Below are 17849 nucleotides of genomic sequence, written 5' to 3' on the forward strand. Positions count from 1 at the left end.
TGTGCTTCTGAAATAATCACAGTGCCTCAATTCATATATAATATTAGGCTATGAGCCACAGTTTGCAAAATATTTTGACAAGGTTTACAAACCAGGTTATTGCCTACTGTGTCATGTCCTAGGCTTCTTTTTCTATTGCTATAGTTGAATGACTGTTCTAGCTCAATTTATGTATTCTGCTGTTGTGTACACATAGATCTTTAAATACATTTGTAAATATATAATGGTATATAAAGATCTATGTGTACACAACAGCAGAACAAAAAGTTAATTCAGAATAAAAAAAAGTTTTTAAACAGTTGAAAATTTAAATGAAATAAGATAATCTGTACATTTAGCCAAGATCCGCACTAGACACTTAAAGGTTTTTTATTGGAAATGAGTAGAGCCTGAGGGTTTGTTTTTGTGATTTAAACCTCTGGCCTGTATGTTTAGAGTGTCACCTAACAAGACATTTGCAATATTTTGAGACCCAGCACCTGGTTTTTATCCAGCACTCATTGTGAAATCTGTAACAGAGTTGTGGATTATGGAAGTTAAATTGTATGTAAATTAAATATAGCTCTTTTTGAATGTTCATACCAAAAAATGTTTGTTTTATGGATCTGTTAGAGATTTATGACAGCTAAAACTATTAATTAGATAGTTTTAAAAATGTCTATGAACAATGTTACTATTCTTCTTTCCTGATGATAAATAATCCCATCCAGTTTTGTTTCTGCATTATAAAATGTTCTGAAATTAGATGTGCAATTTGAAAACAGTTGCACTCCTTACCCTCTAGTGACCAGGGGATGCATTTTTAGAAACAGAAGTTATGTGTGCCATTGGTGTTAAAATAAGATACATCGTTTTAGAAAGTTGTTTATATGCAGAATGTACTTGCATATAACATTTTTTAGCTTTTTTTCATAGGGTTTGTCAGGTTATTAGAATGGTTGATTATTAGGGCTCTGCAAATTTTTAGAGAGATGTTTCATAAGGTGTATTTTTGTAAACAGAAGCATCTCTGAATTTTTAAAGCAGTTGCATCTTTTACAAAGTTCGGATGGCTGTCCAGTTCATGCAACATTTCTGTCAGTATCAGCAGAAAACCAGCTTTGCATGCACACAGATACATAGTTGCCCTCAACAACAGTTCGTTTAGTATGTGGCAAGGGTAAAAACCCAAGAGTTAGATACAAATTACTTCAAGTTGCTAAGGAAAAAGGTGGTTTGGATTTACCAGACTTGAAATTGTATTTTGATGCTTGCTGTTTGGTTGGCTAAAAGAGTAGATTAATCTTTAGAATAAGAGGTTATTCAATTTAGAGGGCCACAAATTAAGATTTGGATGGCATGACTATGGTAGGACAAGGTTAAAGTAAATATTGATTTTTATAACAATTTTGTTAGATGTGCCATCCTAAGAGTCTAGAATAAATATAAAACAAGGGTTTTTTTTAATAAGATGCCTCTCTGGGTAAAGTTTCCCCCAGGAAGCTTTTTTAAAGAAAGGAAATGGTGGCAAAGCCAGATTGGTGGATTTATGGTCAAATAATATTTTTTAATTTTGGTAATCCTATCCTCAAACCCAAAGAAGAACTGGAATCAGAAGGACGCATCTGCCATTGGTTTACATATTTACAATTGAAAGAAAGGTTCAAGTAGATAAGAGTTATGGGTTTGACTTTGTGAAAAATTAATTGGAAATCCTACTGCACAGTAGTGATTAACATATTATTGCTAAGGTTTATAAATTGTTATTGAATTTGAATTTGGAGAATGAGTAGGTAAAGCATTGTATGATTCAGTGGGCAAGAGACTTTGGATACAGTGTAATGCTAAAACAATGGAAGAATATGTGGAAGAAAGGTCTAAAATTTACACTAAATTATAATCTAAAAGAAAATTTCTGTAAGATAATGTATCATTGATATTTAACACCATATAAGTTATCAAGAATGTATAAAGATGTTTCAAATGAATATGGGAAATATAAATGTAAAGAAGGGATCTTTTATCATTTATGGTGGTGTCAGTCCTGGAAGCCATCTTTTACTTTGGATATTACTTTGTGATAAAGAAATGTTGGAGTAGGATTCACATCTTAATGCAGAAAATTCTGAAAGTGAATATAAAGATAAAACCAGAAACTTTTCTTCTGGGTCTTAACGAAAAAAGACTTTGGAAATTTTTTTTGGAACTTTGATGTTATATATGTTGACTGCAGCAAGATTACTTTATGCACAAAAATGGAAGGATATTTTGATTCCTACAATGAATGAATTGTTCCAAAAGCTGATGGAGTTAGCAAAGATGGTGAAATTGACTGCTTTGATTAAAGTAAAAAAATGCAAATACTTGGAATTAACTACTTGGAAACCACTTTAGGACTTTGTGCTTGAGGTGGAAAAAAAATTGGTTTTTATCGATTAATAATTTGTTATAGAAGTGACTAGTTTATATTATGTAAAAGTAAAACGTTGAAGTTTGATGTTATTAACTTATTCTACTGCACCAAAGGAAGTCAAAAGTCAATGCTTTTTATTTCTTTTTTCCTGTTGCTCCATACTTTTCCTCTCCCTTTTTTCTTCCCTATTTTCCTCCTATTTACTTTTGAATTTTCGTATTATGTATTATAAACTAGTAATAATCATAATCATACATTTTATCATATATTTTAATCATATATTTTAAGAAGATACTTAGTTGATACCTAGGACGCTGGCAGCAATCTGTATCAATCATTGGCATCAGTCAGTGGTATTTGTGACACATTTTTAAATGTTCAGTTGACTTGAGTTTCATGTTTAATGAATAAAAGATAATAATAATAATAATAATAATAATAATAATAATATAATAATAATAATAATAATAATAATAATAATAATAATAATAATATAAAACTTATCAAACATAACCACCAGGTAGACAAACAGACAGCTTATAAGAAATCAGAAAACAAAAGTTTCAGTTTTCTGAAAGGAGAAAAGTTGTTAATTGTTTGTGCCTACAACAGGAATCAGTCATTCTTTCTTAGAAATTTTTACTTGATTATTCTGTTGTATGCACAAATACCCTTACCTTATTGAAATCTTAAGAGGGCATTTTTAAATCACTACAAATGTATTTTTAAACAAAGTGTGTGTCCTTTAACAAAGAGATTGTTTAAATAAAGAAAGCACTGAATCCTAACAATTCATTTAGTGACCGTTCAAATTACAACTGCACTGAAAAAAGTGACTTATGACCATTTTTCAGAGATACAACTTTTGCAGCATCCCCACAATCGTGATCAAAATTCGGATGCTTGGCAACTGGTTCATATTTATTGCAGTGTTCCAGGGTCATATGATCACTTTTTGTGACCTTCTGATAAGCAAATTCAATGGGATAGCCAAATTCACTTAACAACTGGGTTAGTAACTTATCAACTGCAGTTGATAAAGTCACTTAACAACTATGACAAGAAAGATCATAAAATGGGTAAAAAATAACATAACTAATGTCTCACTTAACACCAGAAATTTTGGGCTCAATTATGGTCTTAAATCAAGGATTACCTGTATTAAGATTGAGTTTGCCGACTAAAAGATTGGAGGTTTCAAACCTCCTCTCCCAAAAGTCCTCTGGGCTTATGTACCCTGGCCTAGGTTCCTTTCTTATTGTACTTTTTTGGTAATTATTATTGTATTTTTGAAGAGGAATACTTACAGCTGACATTCTGGAAATGATAATCAGAGACAGCTTTCAAAGCAAATCCTTGAATTGGCTGGAAGAAATAAATCGGGAACCAAAGAAAAAAAGTTAGAGGAGTCCTAGATTTTTTGGGAGAGTGTCTTCTGACTATTTGACAATGGACTAAGAAGTTGACTATTACTTTTCAGTAGCTAACTCCATCAATTGGGATCAGTTTAGATGAAGACTGGGAATCTGATTGAGAAAAACATTTCTGACAAACTAAATTCATATCTTAACTCCAAGCCTTGGAGTTCCTGAAACCTATTTTGGCAGAGCGATGTTAACAATTTGCTGCTCAGTCTCCTGAAGTTTTATCCTGTTTCCAGATTCCAGTTTTTGATTGTTCAGCATTACAATCGTGTTTATGCCTGGTCTTCCATTTATGGCTGTTGTAATTCCCCACAGTTTATGTAATCAAAATTAGGGCACTTGACAACCTTTTACAGGTTTTACAGTCAAAGAGTGTGCCCCCCCCGCCTATCTCTCTTAAATGTGGTTTTAATATGAGTACCAGTTGTGAAATGTAAAATTTGTTACTATCAGTTCTGTGGGCGTGGCTTGGTGGTGGGGGGTTTAATGTGACTGGGTGGGCATGGCCAACTTTTTTTTTACTTTTAAAAGCATTTTTTCTACAACTTTAAGAGGTTGTAGAAAAAATGCTTTTAAAAGCCTCTGATGATCCCAGCTGAGCTGCACAATCATCAGAAGCTTTTTTTTTTTTCCTACTTTTAAAAGCATTTTTTCTACAACTTTAAGAGGTTGTAGAAAAAATGCTTTTAAAAGTAAACAAAAAAAGCCTCTGATGATCGTGTGGCTCAGCTGGGCATGGGGGAGGGGTCGTCAGGGATTTTTGCTACCGGTTCTCCGAACCACCCGCTGCCATCACTACCAGATTGGACAATCCGGTCCAAACCGGGAGCATTTCACCCCTGATGAGTACATGTTATTGCTGTGTAATGTTGGTAAGAATAGAAGTTTGGATCACAAGTATTCCTCAACTTAATTCATTTAGCAATTATTTGAAGTTACAACGATGCTGAAAACAGTGACGTGACCAGTCCTTGCACTTACAATTATCACACTGTCTCCATAGTCATATGATTGTGATTTGGAAGCTTTGCAACTGTTTTACATGTACAACAATTGCAGCATCCTCCAATCATGTGATCACCATTTGCAAACTTCTCGGCCAGATTCCGACAAGCAAAATCAATGGGGAAGCTGCCAGGAGGTTGCAAGTTGTAGTTATCTGATGTCTTGCTTAATGACCATAGGTGATTTGCTTAAGAATTGTGCAAAAATGTCATAAAATTGGGTTGTGGTCACATGCTTCACTTAATGACTGCATGTTTATTGATGAATTTTCCACTGTGGAAAATAGAAATTCCATTCTATTGTGTTCATAAATCAAGAACTATCTGTCTAACACTCCCTTTTCCTATGTTAGCACCTAGCTAAATACAGGTGGTCCTCAATTTATAATCACAATTGGGACCAGAAGTTCTGTTGCTAGGCAAGGCAGTTGTTAAGTGAGTTGTGCCTGAATTTATTCCCTTTTTTTGCCATGGTTCTTAAGAAATTCACTGTAGTTAAGTGAATCATGTGGTCATTAAGAAAGTCCAGTTTCCATCATTGAGTTTGCTTGTTTAAGGTCGCAAGTGACAATCACATAAGCCACTGCAACCCTTGTTAGTACAGTATATACTGGTTGCCAAGTGCCTGAATTGTTATCCTGTGACCGTGGGATGTGTAGCACTCATAAGTAGGAGGACCAGTCATAAGTCACTTTTTTCAATTCCATTGTTACTTTGGATCGTCACTAAATGAATAGTTGTAAATTGAAAGATTGCCTGAATATGGTAAATTATTTTTATATTATTCAAGTTTAAACAAATTGTTACTTTATTCATCAGTTGAAAACACCCTGGTTAAATTACTTTCTTTAATTATTTAACAATGTAACTCAATTAGGGAGAATCATTTGTGTGAGAAAGAATGAATGAAAAGGTTTTTATGAAGTGTCTGATGTTTATTTACATTGTTCTTTTTAATTACGTTGTCCTGTCTTTAAGTATTTAATGAAAGATTATCTAATTTGGAAATTAACAGAATAATTCTATAGATGAAAAATGCTTTTATCAGCATATTTGTGTTTTAGCTGCTATTTATTACTTTGAAGCTTTTTAAATGAAGTTTGCTTAATAAGCCATTTAAGTACATAAAATTGTTTTACTGTGATGATTCTTAATCTAATGATTTCTACAGTATTTGCACTGTTTAAAAATATAAATTCATTATAAAATATCTAATTAAAACACCCTTAAAAAATTCTAAATTATGGCTATTTGGAAATTCATTAGCTCATGAATTAGTTAATTCTCTTTTACACCCAATAGATCATTTTCAAAGTACTAATTGATAGTAATTGGATAGTAGGCAAAATGTTGATAGATTATGCCTCTTGCTTTTGACAGGGATACTTTTTTTTCTTCTGAATATTAAGTGAATATATTAAATTCTATGTAAAATATAGTATAAACTACAATGTAAAAATAAATGTTGTAAATGGGGATGTTGTAGGATCTCCTGCTTGGGCAGGGGGTTGGACTAGATCAGGGGTGGTATTCACTTATCTTTGCTACCGGTTCACAAATGTGAGCGTGCGTGCAAGCACCTCCGCACATGAACAGAGCATCAGAAATGTGGATAAATGGGATGTGATTACGTCTGGGCAAGTGGGCAGAGCCACCCACAACTGCCACTACCGGTTTGCCCAAACCAGATAGAACCGGCTGAACTTAAACCTTAACCTTAAACCTTAAACTTCAAACTTTAGACTGTCTACTGTTGACCTCACTCCATTTCTAAAAGGTCTGTAAGGGGCGTGCATAAGTGCACCAGCGTGCCTAATGTCCCTGTCCTAATATTCCTTTTTACTTACTCTTTTCATGTATTCAAATTATGTTTATAGATTTACCTGTTATATATGCTTGACAAATAAACTTATGATTATAATACCACCAGTGGACTAGATGACCTAAAAAATCCCTTCCAATTCTGTTAATCTATGTATCTATGTATCTAAATGCTTATCTATTAAATTGTATTTGAAAATGTGTTAATATTAAATTCCCTACTAACCTGACTGTTATACAATTTACTCCAGTCATCTATACTGAGAAGGCAGCATTTTTCAATTATGTGTTTATTTAACAGTGGGATGTTAGGAATAATGCATGCTTTGGTTATGAGAGGGCACAGTTTGAAAGAACCCAACTCAACAAATTTACTAAAGATAAATAGTATGAAAAAGGAGAAAATATACTGGTTTATTGTTGATGGCGCTTATTGTCATATCTATGTGATGCATTGGATTTTAAGGATGTTCCAAAAAATGGAGTTTACAAATTTAGTTTGCTATGAAACTGTTCAAGTATATCAGGCAAAAATTATGGTGGCTATGATATTTAATCCACTTGTAGCCGCAAAATCCTTGTTCTTGTAAATTAGCATGTCCTACCCAGGTGGCATAACAGCACAATTTTTCTCTTGGAGGGTTAAATTATAGGTAGTCCTTGATTAACAACCACGAATTCAGCAAATATTCAAACTTGCAACAGCACTGAAAAGTGCTATTTAAGACCAGTCCTTGAAGTTCCAGCTCTCCCAAGTACCTAGGTCAGTGGTGGGTTGCCCCTGGTTTGTACCGGTTCTATAGAACCTGTAGTAAAGAGGGTTCACCCACCGATCCCAATGTCATCAGAACGCTTCTGTGCGTGTACAGAAGTGGCCCCGTTGCGAACCGATAGTAAAGGTAAGTAGAACCCACCCCTGACCTAGATGATTGTAGTCTGGATGCTTAGCAACCAGCTGGCACTTACAGTGGTGACAGAGTTCTGTGGTCATGTGATTGCTATTTGTGACATTTCCTGCTATCTTTCTACAAGTAGAATCAATGGAAAAGCAGGGGCAGAAAAGGTTGCAGGTTGCACCTGTAAACCACTCTTGTTTCCATTTTTTCTCCTGAGGATCCTAGGTAAAAAATACCAGATCTTGGGGATTTTATGCTTACTCACAGCGCCATCTTCCTTTACTCTGTAGTGCATATCTGGCCATGCCACATGCATCCTCCCACACTCTGTAGTAACCATACCCCACTCAGATGTGCTCATGCTATGACAGCCATCTGCATACCCTCCTGTACTCCTTAGCAGCAATCTTCCACTCAGCCATGCTCATGCTGCCCCATGGTAGCCACCTGCATGCTCTCCCACACTCTATAGCCATGATGGTGAAACTATGGCATGCGTGCCAGAGATGGCATGCAGAGTCCTCTCTGTGGGCATGCACACCATCGCCAACTGCTCTTCTGGTTTCTGGCGGGCACATGTGCTCCAATCAGCTGGTCTTTGCGCACGCCGGAGCACCAGAAACCCAAAGACCAGCTGGCTAGTGTGCATGTGCATGCCTGCCACCTGGTTTTGGGGTTTCTGGCGCATGTGCCGGCCAGTTGGTCTTTGTGCACGCTGGAGCTCTGGAAACCCAAAGACCAGCCAGATTTCTGGCGCTCTAGTGTACATGCAAGCACGTGTGCACATTCCAGTTTTGGCACTTGGTGCCGAAAAGGTTCGCCATCACTGCTCTATAACATTCCCCTCCCTGGCCACATATAGACCATGCTGCAGCAGCTGCCCATTCCGGCCACTGTCCATAGCATCCATCTGTCTGTTGATCTGCTTATGAATTGCCTGGGACTTGCAACTTCTTGCCATGTTCTCCATTGACTTTGCTTGTTGGAAGCAGAAGGAAGTCACAAGTCAGAGTCACGTGAGGTCCTTGTTTAATAAGCTACAACTATTGCTTAACAATGGCAATGAGAACTGCTTGGATTCTCTTGTTAAATAGTCATGTGACATTGTGCTTAGTGAGAGAAATTCTGGTTCCAATTACTGTTGTTCAGTGATAATGTATCCAGTCTATGCACAAGTTATTTACAAACACATTCTTTGTTAAACTAACACTATCTCACAATAATTACAAAGTGTGCAAGATCTGTAATATTTGACCATCTTCCCCAATCCAAACTCAGGTGTTGTGGGTGTGCCCAAAGGTATATTTGGGAAGAGTGGTGAGATATGGGACATATTCCTTGCCCTCTAGTCACTGATCAACCTCTGATACAGTATTTTCTCTCCCAATATTTGTTCTCTCCATTATCAGTATGTATCTTTAATTTCTTTTAAACCATTGTCCCCTATCTTAAAATTTAAATCTTTAAATCTTCAGGCTGCCAAGAAATAAGTACATCTCTGCTATTTTATTTATGGGGTGGTGGTGAAAGAGGGTTTATTGGCATTGTTCTGCTTTAACAATATAATCAAATAACATTATGTATTTTTACCTTGAAAAGCAGCAGCCGGTTTCTCAAAATAATGCCCAGAAAGCATTTATGCTGCATTGAACTTCATTGCTTATTTGCTAAATTCTTTTATTTATTACTATCAATCATATATAAATACATCTAAGAATGCAAAGAAACTGACATACCATGAAATAAGAAAAGTTACTTCAGTTATTCTGTTCTTAAGGACCTAGGTCTGTCTCCATTCTCTCTCAAGCTGTATTTGCACTGGTCTCTTCCCAAATTATTTTACCTTGGGAGATGCTCAAGTACGATTTGGGAAGAGGAAGACAGATAGCAATAGCAATAGTACTTAGACTTATATACCACTTCATTATGCTTTACAGCACTCTCTAAGTGGTTTACAGAGTCAGCATATTGCCCCCAAAAATCTGGCTTCTCATTACCAATTTTGGAAGGATGGAAGGCTGAATCAACCTTCAGCCAGTAAGGATCAAACTCCTGGCAGTGAACTGAATTAGTTTGCAATGCTGCATTCTAATCAGTATACCACCGTGCTCTAGATGAGTCTAGAGAAGAAGTTAGGGCTTGGCCCATTAATTCTTCAGGGTTCTGCTATATGCTGTTATGGCTGGTGATGCCCTAAAAAGGCATACCAGCCTTTTAAAGGAAAAGCTAATTATTTTGCCTAATGAGTGAAATCTTCACTCTTCACTACTCACTCAGAAGAGACACAGTAGAGCAAGGCAGTGATTGGCAATAAGGACACAGATTTTATGAGAACATTGTTTTGTGCCAACTCAAAGATGGGTGGAGATTCTTTTAATGTGTAGAACGGCCCAAAGATTTATTAGGTTGGTAGGAAACTATTTTGAGGAAAATTCTAGGGCTTTTCTCAGCTTTTGTTACTGTTATATTGTCATTCATGCCTTATTACATGATTGTGGATATAACATCCATAATATTTGAATAGCCGTTCTTAATTAAATATATTTCAACATAATGACAAGATGGAATGTTAAAATAAAAAAAAATCATTTCTTATCCTTTTTTATTTTTAAGATTTGTATAAGATGTATAAACCCAGCATTACAATTTTTATTTTGCTATCATTCAAAAATAGAAAACGGATAAAGGGTTATTGAATTCTAATGATTGATTCAATTATATTTCTTCCTTGCACACATGGCATCCTTTCAGTTGGAATAATGAATATGGTTATGAGTATTGTATATAGTTTATCATCTTACTCATGCTCTTCCTCCAACACAATGGCCCTTGTCTATACATATCTTCCCATAGGTAGCTTATACAGTATTATATTTTTTCTAAAGTGCAACATTAATTAATAATTAATTTGTCAGAGACTTGGGAGAGATTTATTTTTCATTTCATTTTATTAGCAAGTAATACACACACACACACACAAGAAAGGATATGTAGAATTTCAATTGTCTTACATATTTACATAATATTTTTCCAAAATAAGAAACTATGATTGCACAATGCTGTTGTGTGCAGTTATAGTAAGAAGCCTATATTATTGGAATTTATTCACAATTTACCTCTGTGATGGTTTCAGAAATATTAATACAACATTTTATGTCATACTTAATATCAGAATGGGAGATTGCACTATCCTTCTATTTTAAGAATTCTGTAGTTTCAACAGTTAGCCAATATTTAATTTCTGAAATGAATACATGGGTAAAATAATTACAGATTATTTTATAATCTGTACAGCATCATTATTTTACTTTCAAATGAATTATCAAAAAATAAATACTATTAGAAAATTAAAAATCTAAAAGATCTTGAAAAGATCTTAAAGAAGTTTTAAATTTAGCTGCTTTTATCTAAAAATATAAATAAAATAATAAAATAAAATATTTGTGCAGCTTTCTGAGATTTGGTGTGTTTCTGCTGTGTTTCACTCTAACATATAAAATCTCACAAAGCTGTATGTGGCATTTTGTGTGGAAAAAGTGTGAAAGTTGATTTTTGAGCTTTTTGTGACTGTGTGAGGTTCCTGCTTGTTGCAGGAGCCATTTTGGGTCAAGTGCAGTTGCTTTTACATTATGAGTCACTTGTGTTGTGTTGTGTGTGTGTAAAGTGTGAAAGTTGGTTTTTGGTACCTCTTATTGTTTTGTGTACTTTGTTTATTATTTTTATTATTTATTGTTATTGGCCATGCCCACCCGGTCACCTGACAACCAAGCCACGCCCACCAATTAAGCCACGCCCACAGAACCAATAGGGAAAAAGTTTTAGATTTCACCCCTGCAGGAAATGTCAGAAATTCATCATAATCAGTGAAAAGTTTATGTAACAGAATACTGACTACTTTTCAGTGCAAGTAGAAGACTGAGGGTTTTTTTTTTTACTTATGCATTTGCAATAACTTTTTCTTAAAATATCTCTGCCTATCTATTATAGCATTATAGCATTGCTGTTTTAAATCTTAATATATTGATTTTTAAAACATTAATCTTATTTCTTTATAACTTCTTCTAAAATTGTTAATGTAGTTGGTGAGCTTTAAATATCCAAATAGATAAATAAATGATTATACTCTCTTCGCCCACTATATTATTCCATGATTTCCGGCAAGCCTTAATGATGGAAAGACATTTATATGTACCTGTCCTTAGTACAAAGGCTGCTAATATATTTTTCTAGCACTGTTGGTGTAATCTTTCTTTGTCACAGTTGAGCCGTTTAGGTGTTGGCTGTCATTTCTTGGACTTAAGAGTTCCTCTGAGACATCTCTAAAGAACAAGATCATATTTCTTTGATCTGTGGTAAGATTATTATGTCAAGCAGCTTCTCTGTTCCTGTGACTCTGGATCTGGAAAGAAGAGCAGCTTTAGCAATTACAAATAAGTTGTTCAAGCAGATTCTGTAGCACCTTTGTTATAATCACTTTACTATCATTTCTGCTAACAAGCCTCAATTCATGTATGCTATATGTAGCTTGATGGCCTAGAATTTTTTTAAAATTTTCCCTTTATTCTTTTTGTTTGCCTGTTTACATATTTTCCTTGAAATGTTTAAAATATATATTTAAAAATAAAGCAAGCTAAATAATTATAAGAGAATTATTAAAGAATATTATTTGACAAGGAACATCTCAGAAATCACTAGACACTCTGGCATATATGTTTATGGAGATTCTCAGTTATCCAGGCCACGGTTGTCCCAAAGGTGCTTTTTTCAAGGACTTTCTGGTTTTTCTTCGAATGACAAAGGAAATTCTTCTTGGATGACAAGCCTGAAGAACCCACCATCCAGTCAGAGCTGAAGAAGCTTCTTGGATGAGAAGCAAAACATCTTCAAAGAAAAACCAGAAAGTCCAGTTGCCTCTTGAAAAAAGTATCTTTGGGACTCGACACATACCATTTCTAGTTAATGGCTTCACAATTACCCATCTGAAAAACATACTGAAATGAACTCATAAAAACCAAACATTTGGTTCAAGATTTCTATTCTCCTTGATATAGTATTGGTGGCTTTGCAGGTGGACAGCTTGGATATGTACATACGTATGTCAGTGGTGGGTTGCCCCCAGTTCATACCGGTTCTATAGAACTGGTAGTAAAACCGGTGGGAGGCTCCGCCCACTGACCCCGATGTCATCAAAATGCTTCTGCGCTTGTGCAGAAGAGCGCACACGCGGCCCCTGTGCGAACCAGTAGTATAGGTAAGTAGAACTCACCCCTGACCTCATACGTATGTACATATGTATATATTTCCTGCCTTTATTATTTTTACAAGTAACTCAAGATGGCAAACAAATCAAACAGACCTTTTCTCCCTATTATTACATAATGGCTATCTCTAGCTTGGTCTCTGATTCACCAGTCTCAGCCTTTATACCTTGTGCTTCTCTAGTTTTCTTTTCCTTCTGTAGTGAATCACGAAGGATTAGGATTTTCTCTTTCTCTCTCTTACTAGTCATAAGCAGCCGGAGTAGATTCTCTCCTTCCTTCAATCTTCACTTCATCTTGGCAGAAACCCACTTTCATGCAAAGTATTTTTAAACTTTCTAATTAGAGTGCTACCCTAAGGTTGTAATTCTAATTAAGATCACTTTATTTTTTTTCCATCTGGAATTATCTCCTGTTACATTTTTCCAAATATAAATTATTATTTTAAATAATTCCTAATTTTTGTTAGGTAAATTGTAAAGTATATGGCCTTTTTTTGCAATAATGCTAAACCCTATTATTAGTGTAAGGCTGGAGTGTCAAACTCGATTTCATTGAGGGCCACATCAGGGTTGTGCTTAACTTCAGGGGGCCTGGAGTGGGCATGGCCAGGGTGGGCATGGCCAGCTCAACATCACTCATGTTGGGGGCGCTTTGGTGGTCTGAGCATTCTGCTAGCAAAAATGGGCTCCAGAGCTCCATTTTCAATTGGGACGGCTGCCTGCAATCCTCTGCCAGCCAAAATGGAGCTTGGGATGGCCACACGCAGCCATTACAAGCTCCATTTTCGGCTGCAATGGCCTCCTGCAATCCTCTGTCAGCCAAAATGGAGCCACTGGCACTGTGTACCAGTCCTTCACTGTTTCCAGGGTGGCCCTGTGGGACGGATCTAACCTGGGCCTTGAGTTTGACACCTCTGGTGTAGGGGGAGGAAAGGGGAGCAGGAGAAGTAGTGCTGGCTTAGATTGCAAAAGCCACAGACTGGCTTGATCACTTTCCTCTTGAAGAGCCTGCATGGCAAACAGGAGATCTGAGGTTTGGGCGAGTGGCAGAATTCTCACTTCTCCGCCTCCCCACCCCTCCCCACCTGTGACTCCCCTTCACGGGCCAAGATTGGCAAGCCTGATTCAGGGAGCTGAACATGCTGCTGCCACCCAGGAGAAGAAGAACGTCAGAAATGGGCTCTCTCATAGCGCCTCCTCTCTCTCTTCTCCTGAATGGCAGCAGTGCATCTGGCTCACCAAATCTGGCCTGCTGATCTCGGGTGGCAGCAGCAGCAGCTCTGACCAGATCCTCGCTGGCAATGCTGTGGGCAAGAACCGGCCATGCCGATCCCACTTCATGACTGCGCAGACAGCTCACATTGGCCACTGCTTGGAGCTCCAGTGCCAGTATCCCTCTCCCCAGGTCGACAGGGCTAGGGCTTGCAAGAGTGTGTTTGCGGCCACTCTTTGCGGCCGCCACTAAGAGAAGGGGTGCGCAAGCTATGGTTTGCGGAAGAGGCTAGTAAAGATCTGTAGAAGCAGGAGCAGATACAACTAAGGATCCAGTGAACATGATGTTGTGTTTGCTGTTACACCAGTGACTGCTTCTTGGATATCAAATGCATAATAGCTCTAAAGTTCTAGTTTAGTCTGAAGCTTGCTTGGTTTATTGCACTGTCCACTAATACTTCTTGAATGGAAATCAATTCCAGAAGATTATGGTCTGCTGCGAGGTCTAGCAGGAAAATCATTATAGGATGAAAATGACTGTGGAAAAGAAGGAATCATGGTGGAATTTATCCTCTGTGGACAAAAATGAGTTTGACGAGTTTAAAGATATAAAGACTTGTATGGGAACTTTGTAAGTGGCAAAAGCTGAGATTGGTTATTGGTTATTGGTTATTGGTTAATTTATGTACTATTGTAAATATAATTTCAGAATCAAATTAATCTACTTTATTTGGATGAAACCCTCACCAGCAGGTTGACAGTGACATGTGATGAATAGTTGTAAGATCATAAGAAGAACATGAAAAAAAAAAGCCTTCCGGATGCAGGTTGTAAATTGAGAGTATGAAATTACTCTCAGTTTTGAAGAGTATTGCAAGTATTTTGGCAACTTTTATAAAGGAGCCCATGTCTAAGAAATTTGGATTTTTATATAAGCTGATAATAGCCTTAAGCAATGAATAAAGCCAGTCAGTTTGAAAGTAGATCTAGAGTAACTAGAATGACATCTTATCCTACATGTTAAATTTTATTGGCTGGCTTGTATTTTCATAGTTAGTGCAAATAGTCAGGATTCCCTCATTCTCTGCAGGATTAAAAAAATATTGTTTGCGTTATTATATTGTGGGCTTTCTCCTTTTGTTTTACCAAAATTGAATACAAGTGGTCCTCACTTAACAAAGGTAATTGGATTGGAATTACTGTTGCTAAGTGACACAGTTATAAAGTATATTACATGACCATTCTGCTTAGTAATTGAAATGTTGGAATTTCCAGTTGCCATTGTTAAGGGAATTACTATGGGTCACTAAGCAGGACATCATATAATCACCATTAGTAATTTCCTACCGGTATCCCCATTGACTTTGCTTCTATGAATCTAGCAAAGATGATTGAGAAATGTAATCACATCACTGTAGGATACTATGTTATTATAACTAGTCATAACTACCACTCCTTTAGCACCTTTGTAAATTTGAATTATGGTTGCTGAACAATTGGTTTAACAGATTTAACAATCACCTGTAAGAGCCTCTCTTCCCAACTGCAAACTGTCATTTTCATAAACAGCATACAGGAACTTCATAACAGAGTTCTCAAAAGTTTTCTTTGCCAGTTAATACTATTAAAATTGCTGAAAAAATTATATAAACATTTTATATGTATGCACACACATGCCGACAATCTAATATCTATTCTTTTTATAGGTATCATATTACAAACCCGTGCTATAATCTTTGGAAGCTGGGGTGTGAGGATCCTGAGACATAAAAAAGACTCATTAGTAATAATTCTGGCCACCAAGTTTATTTCCAAGTAGCCATGCCAGAATAGATGACCTTTTCACTTGAGTAAAGGGAGCAATGTCTTAGGAACATAAATAAGGCAAATCTGGTCACATTATCTTTTTTTTTCTTTTTTCAGGCAAAAAATTAAGGGTCGCGCTCCCCAACCACCTCCCACTGCTCGTGACGTTAATGAACATAAAGTAATCCCAACCCTAGAAACGTGGTCAGATCAGAATGTCTTAACTATGAAGGGAAATCTGATTAAAACCACATTGGACATTCTCGTAATTTTTCCAAATGGAGAAGAAAAGAAAATTACTGTACATGGGAGGTAAGGTTTTTAATATCTGAAACAAATAATATTGCCATAACTTTAAAAATACCATGATAAAGATATCTGTAATCACACATATGTAACACCTAGAAGCAAACAAGGTTACAACCAGTAGCCAGCATGGGTTTGTCAAAAACAGATCATTCCAAACAAATCTTATTTCATTCTTCGACAAAATAACCAAATTAGTAGATCAGCAAAATGCTGTGGACATAGAATACATAAATTTCAGTAAAGCATTTGATAAAGTAGACCTCAACCTACATCTTGGCAAGCTAGTAAAATGTGGGATAGAGACCACTACTATCAGGTTGTTTTGTAACTAGCTGACAAACGGTACTCAACTTGAAGTCTTCAACGGAACTACATCCACATGGATGGAAGTAAGCAGTGGGATACACCAAAGTTCCGTTTTAGGCCCAGTACTCTTCAATATCTTTATAAATAATCTAGATAAAGGAATTGAAGTGGAACTCATCACATTTGTAGATGATACTAAGCTAGCAGAAATAGCCCACAGCCCAGAAGATAAGCTCAAGATCCAAAAAGATCTTGACATAATTAAACAGTACACCCTATGTAACAAAATAAAATTCAGCATAGATAAAAGTAAGGTTTTACACTTAGGCAAGAAAAACCAACTGTATAAGTATAGACTAGATTAAAATTGGTTTAATTCAGTAACTGCAAGAGAGGTCTTGGAGTCCTAATAGGCAATCACATAAGTATGAGCCAAAACACTAATATAATCTTAGGCTGCATTATTAGAGGGATAGAATCAAAATCACACGAATTTCTAGTAGCCCTTTACTAAGCCTTAATAAGACCACATTTGGAATACTGCATTCAGTTCTGGTTACCACAATAAAAAAAGATGTTAAGGCTCTGGAAAGAGTGCAGAGAAGAGCAAAAAAATGATTTGGGGGCTAAAGGCATACGAAGAATGGTTACAGGAATTGGATATGTCTAGTTTAATAAAAAGGACTATGAGTGGCATCATAGCACTGTTCCAATATTTGAGGGGCTCCTACAAAGATGAGAGGTCAAACTATTTTCAAAGCACCAAAAAGGAAGACAAGAAACAATGTTTTGGAAACTAACCAAGGAGACAAGCCATCTATAATTAAGGAGAAAGTTTCTAATAGTGAGAGCAATAAACCAATGAAATAGATAAAATAGAAATAGAAATAAATAGATATTTCTAAAATAGAAATAAATTGGGGGTGCTCCATCATTACCACTACTTCTTGTGACATATCCATCATTGGACATTGGTGATCATGTTGGCGATCCTATTTTTATCAACAACCACATGAAAATGGGCTGCTGAGTTTTCTCCAAACCAGTCTCTTAGATTTTGAAGCCATGATGTTCTTTTTCTGTCTGGACCTTGTTTGCCTTCAATCTTTCCCTGGAGAATTAAGTGAAGTATGCCGTAATTTTCTGGGTGTCACATCACATGTCCAAAATATTCTAACTTTTTAATGGTTTTGATTATTTCCCTTGACTTTCCCAGGTTGTTTATTACTTCCTCATTTCTGATTTTGTCAACCTAGCTTATACATAATGGCTGCCTGTAAATCCACATTTCAAATGCTTCTAGTCTCTTTAAGTGGCTTTCTGTCAGAGATGAACTCTCTACTCCATAGGGCAGGATAGAAAAGATGTAACATCTGACAAGCCTGATTTTCAATCTTAGACTTATATTGTGACTGCAGA

At 36.2% G+C, this 17849-nt stretch overlaps 1 protein-coding gene across 1 annotated transcript in view; it reads left to right on the forward strand.

Annotated features, from left to right (window-relative positions):
• COBL (cordon-bleu WH2 repeat protein) overlaps positions 1-17849 on the forward strand; it is a 122151-nt gene that overhangs the window by 2260 nt on the left and 102042 nt on the right. The window contains exon 2 of the mRNA XM_034416401.3: positions 15933-16127. Within this exon, the coding sequence (XP_034272292.1) occupies positions 15933-16127 (195 nt within the window). The remainder of the gene's footprint in view (positions 1-15932; positions 16128-17849) is intronic.

Source organism: Pantherophis guttatus, chromosome 4, assembly GCF_059756535.1.
Source record: "Pantherophis guttatus breed Tessera chromosome 4, ASM5975653v1, whole genome shotgun sequence".
Taxonomy (NCBI): domain Eukaryota; kingdom Metazoa; phylum Chordata; class Lepidosauria; order Squamata; family Colubridae; genus Pantherophis; species Pantherophis guttatus.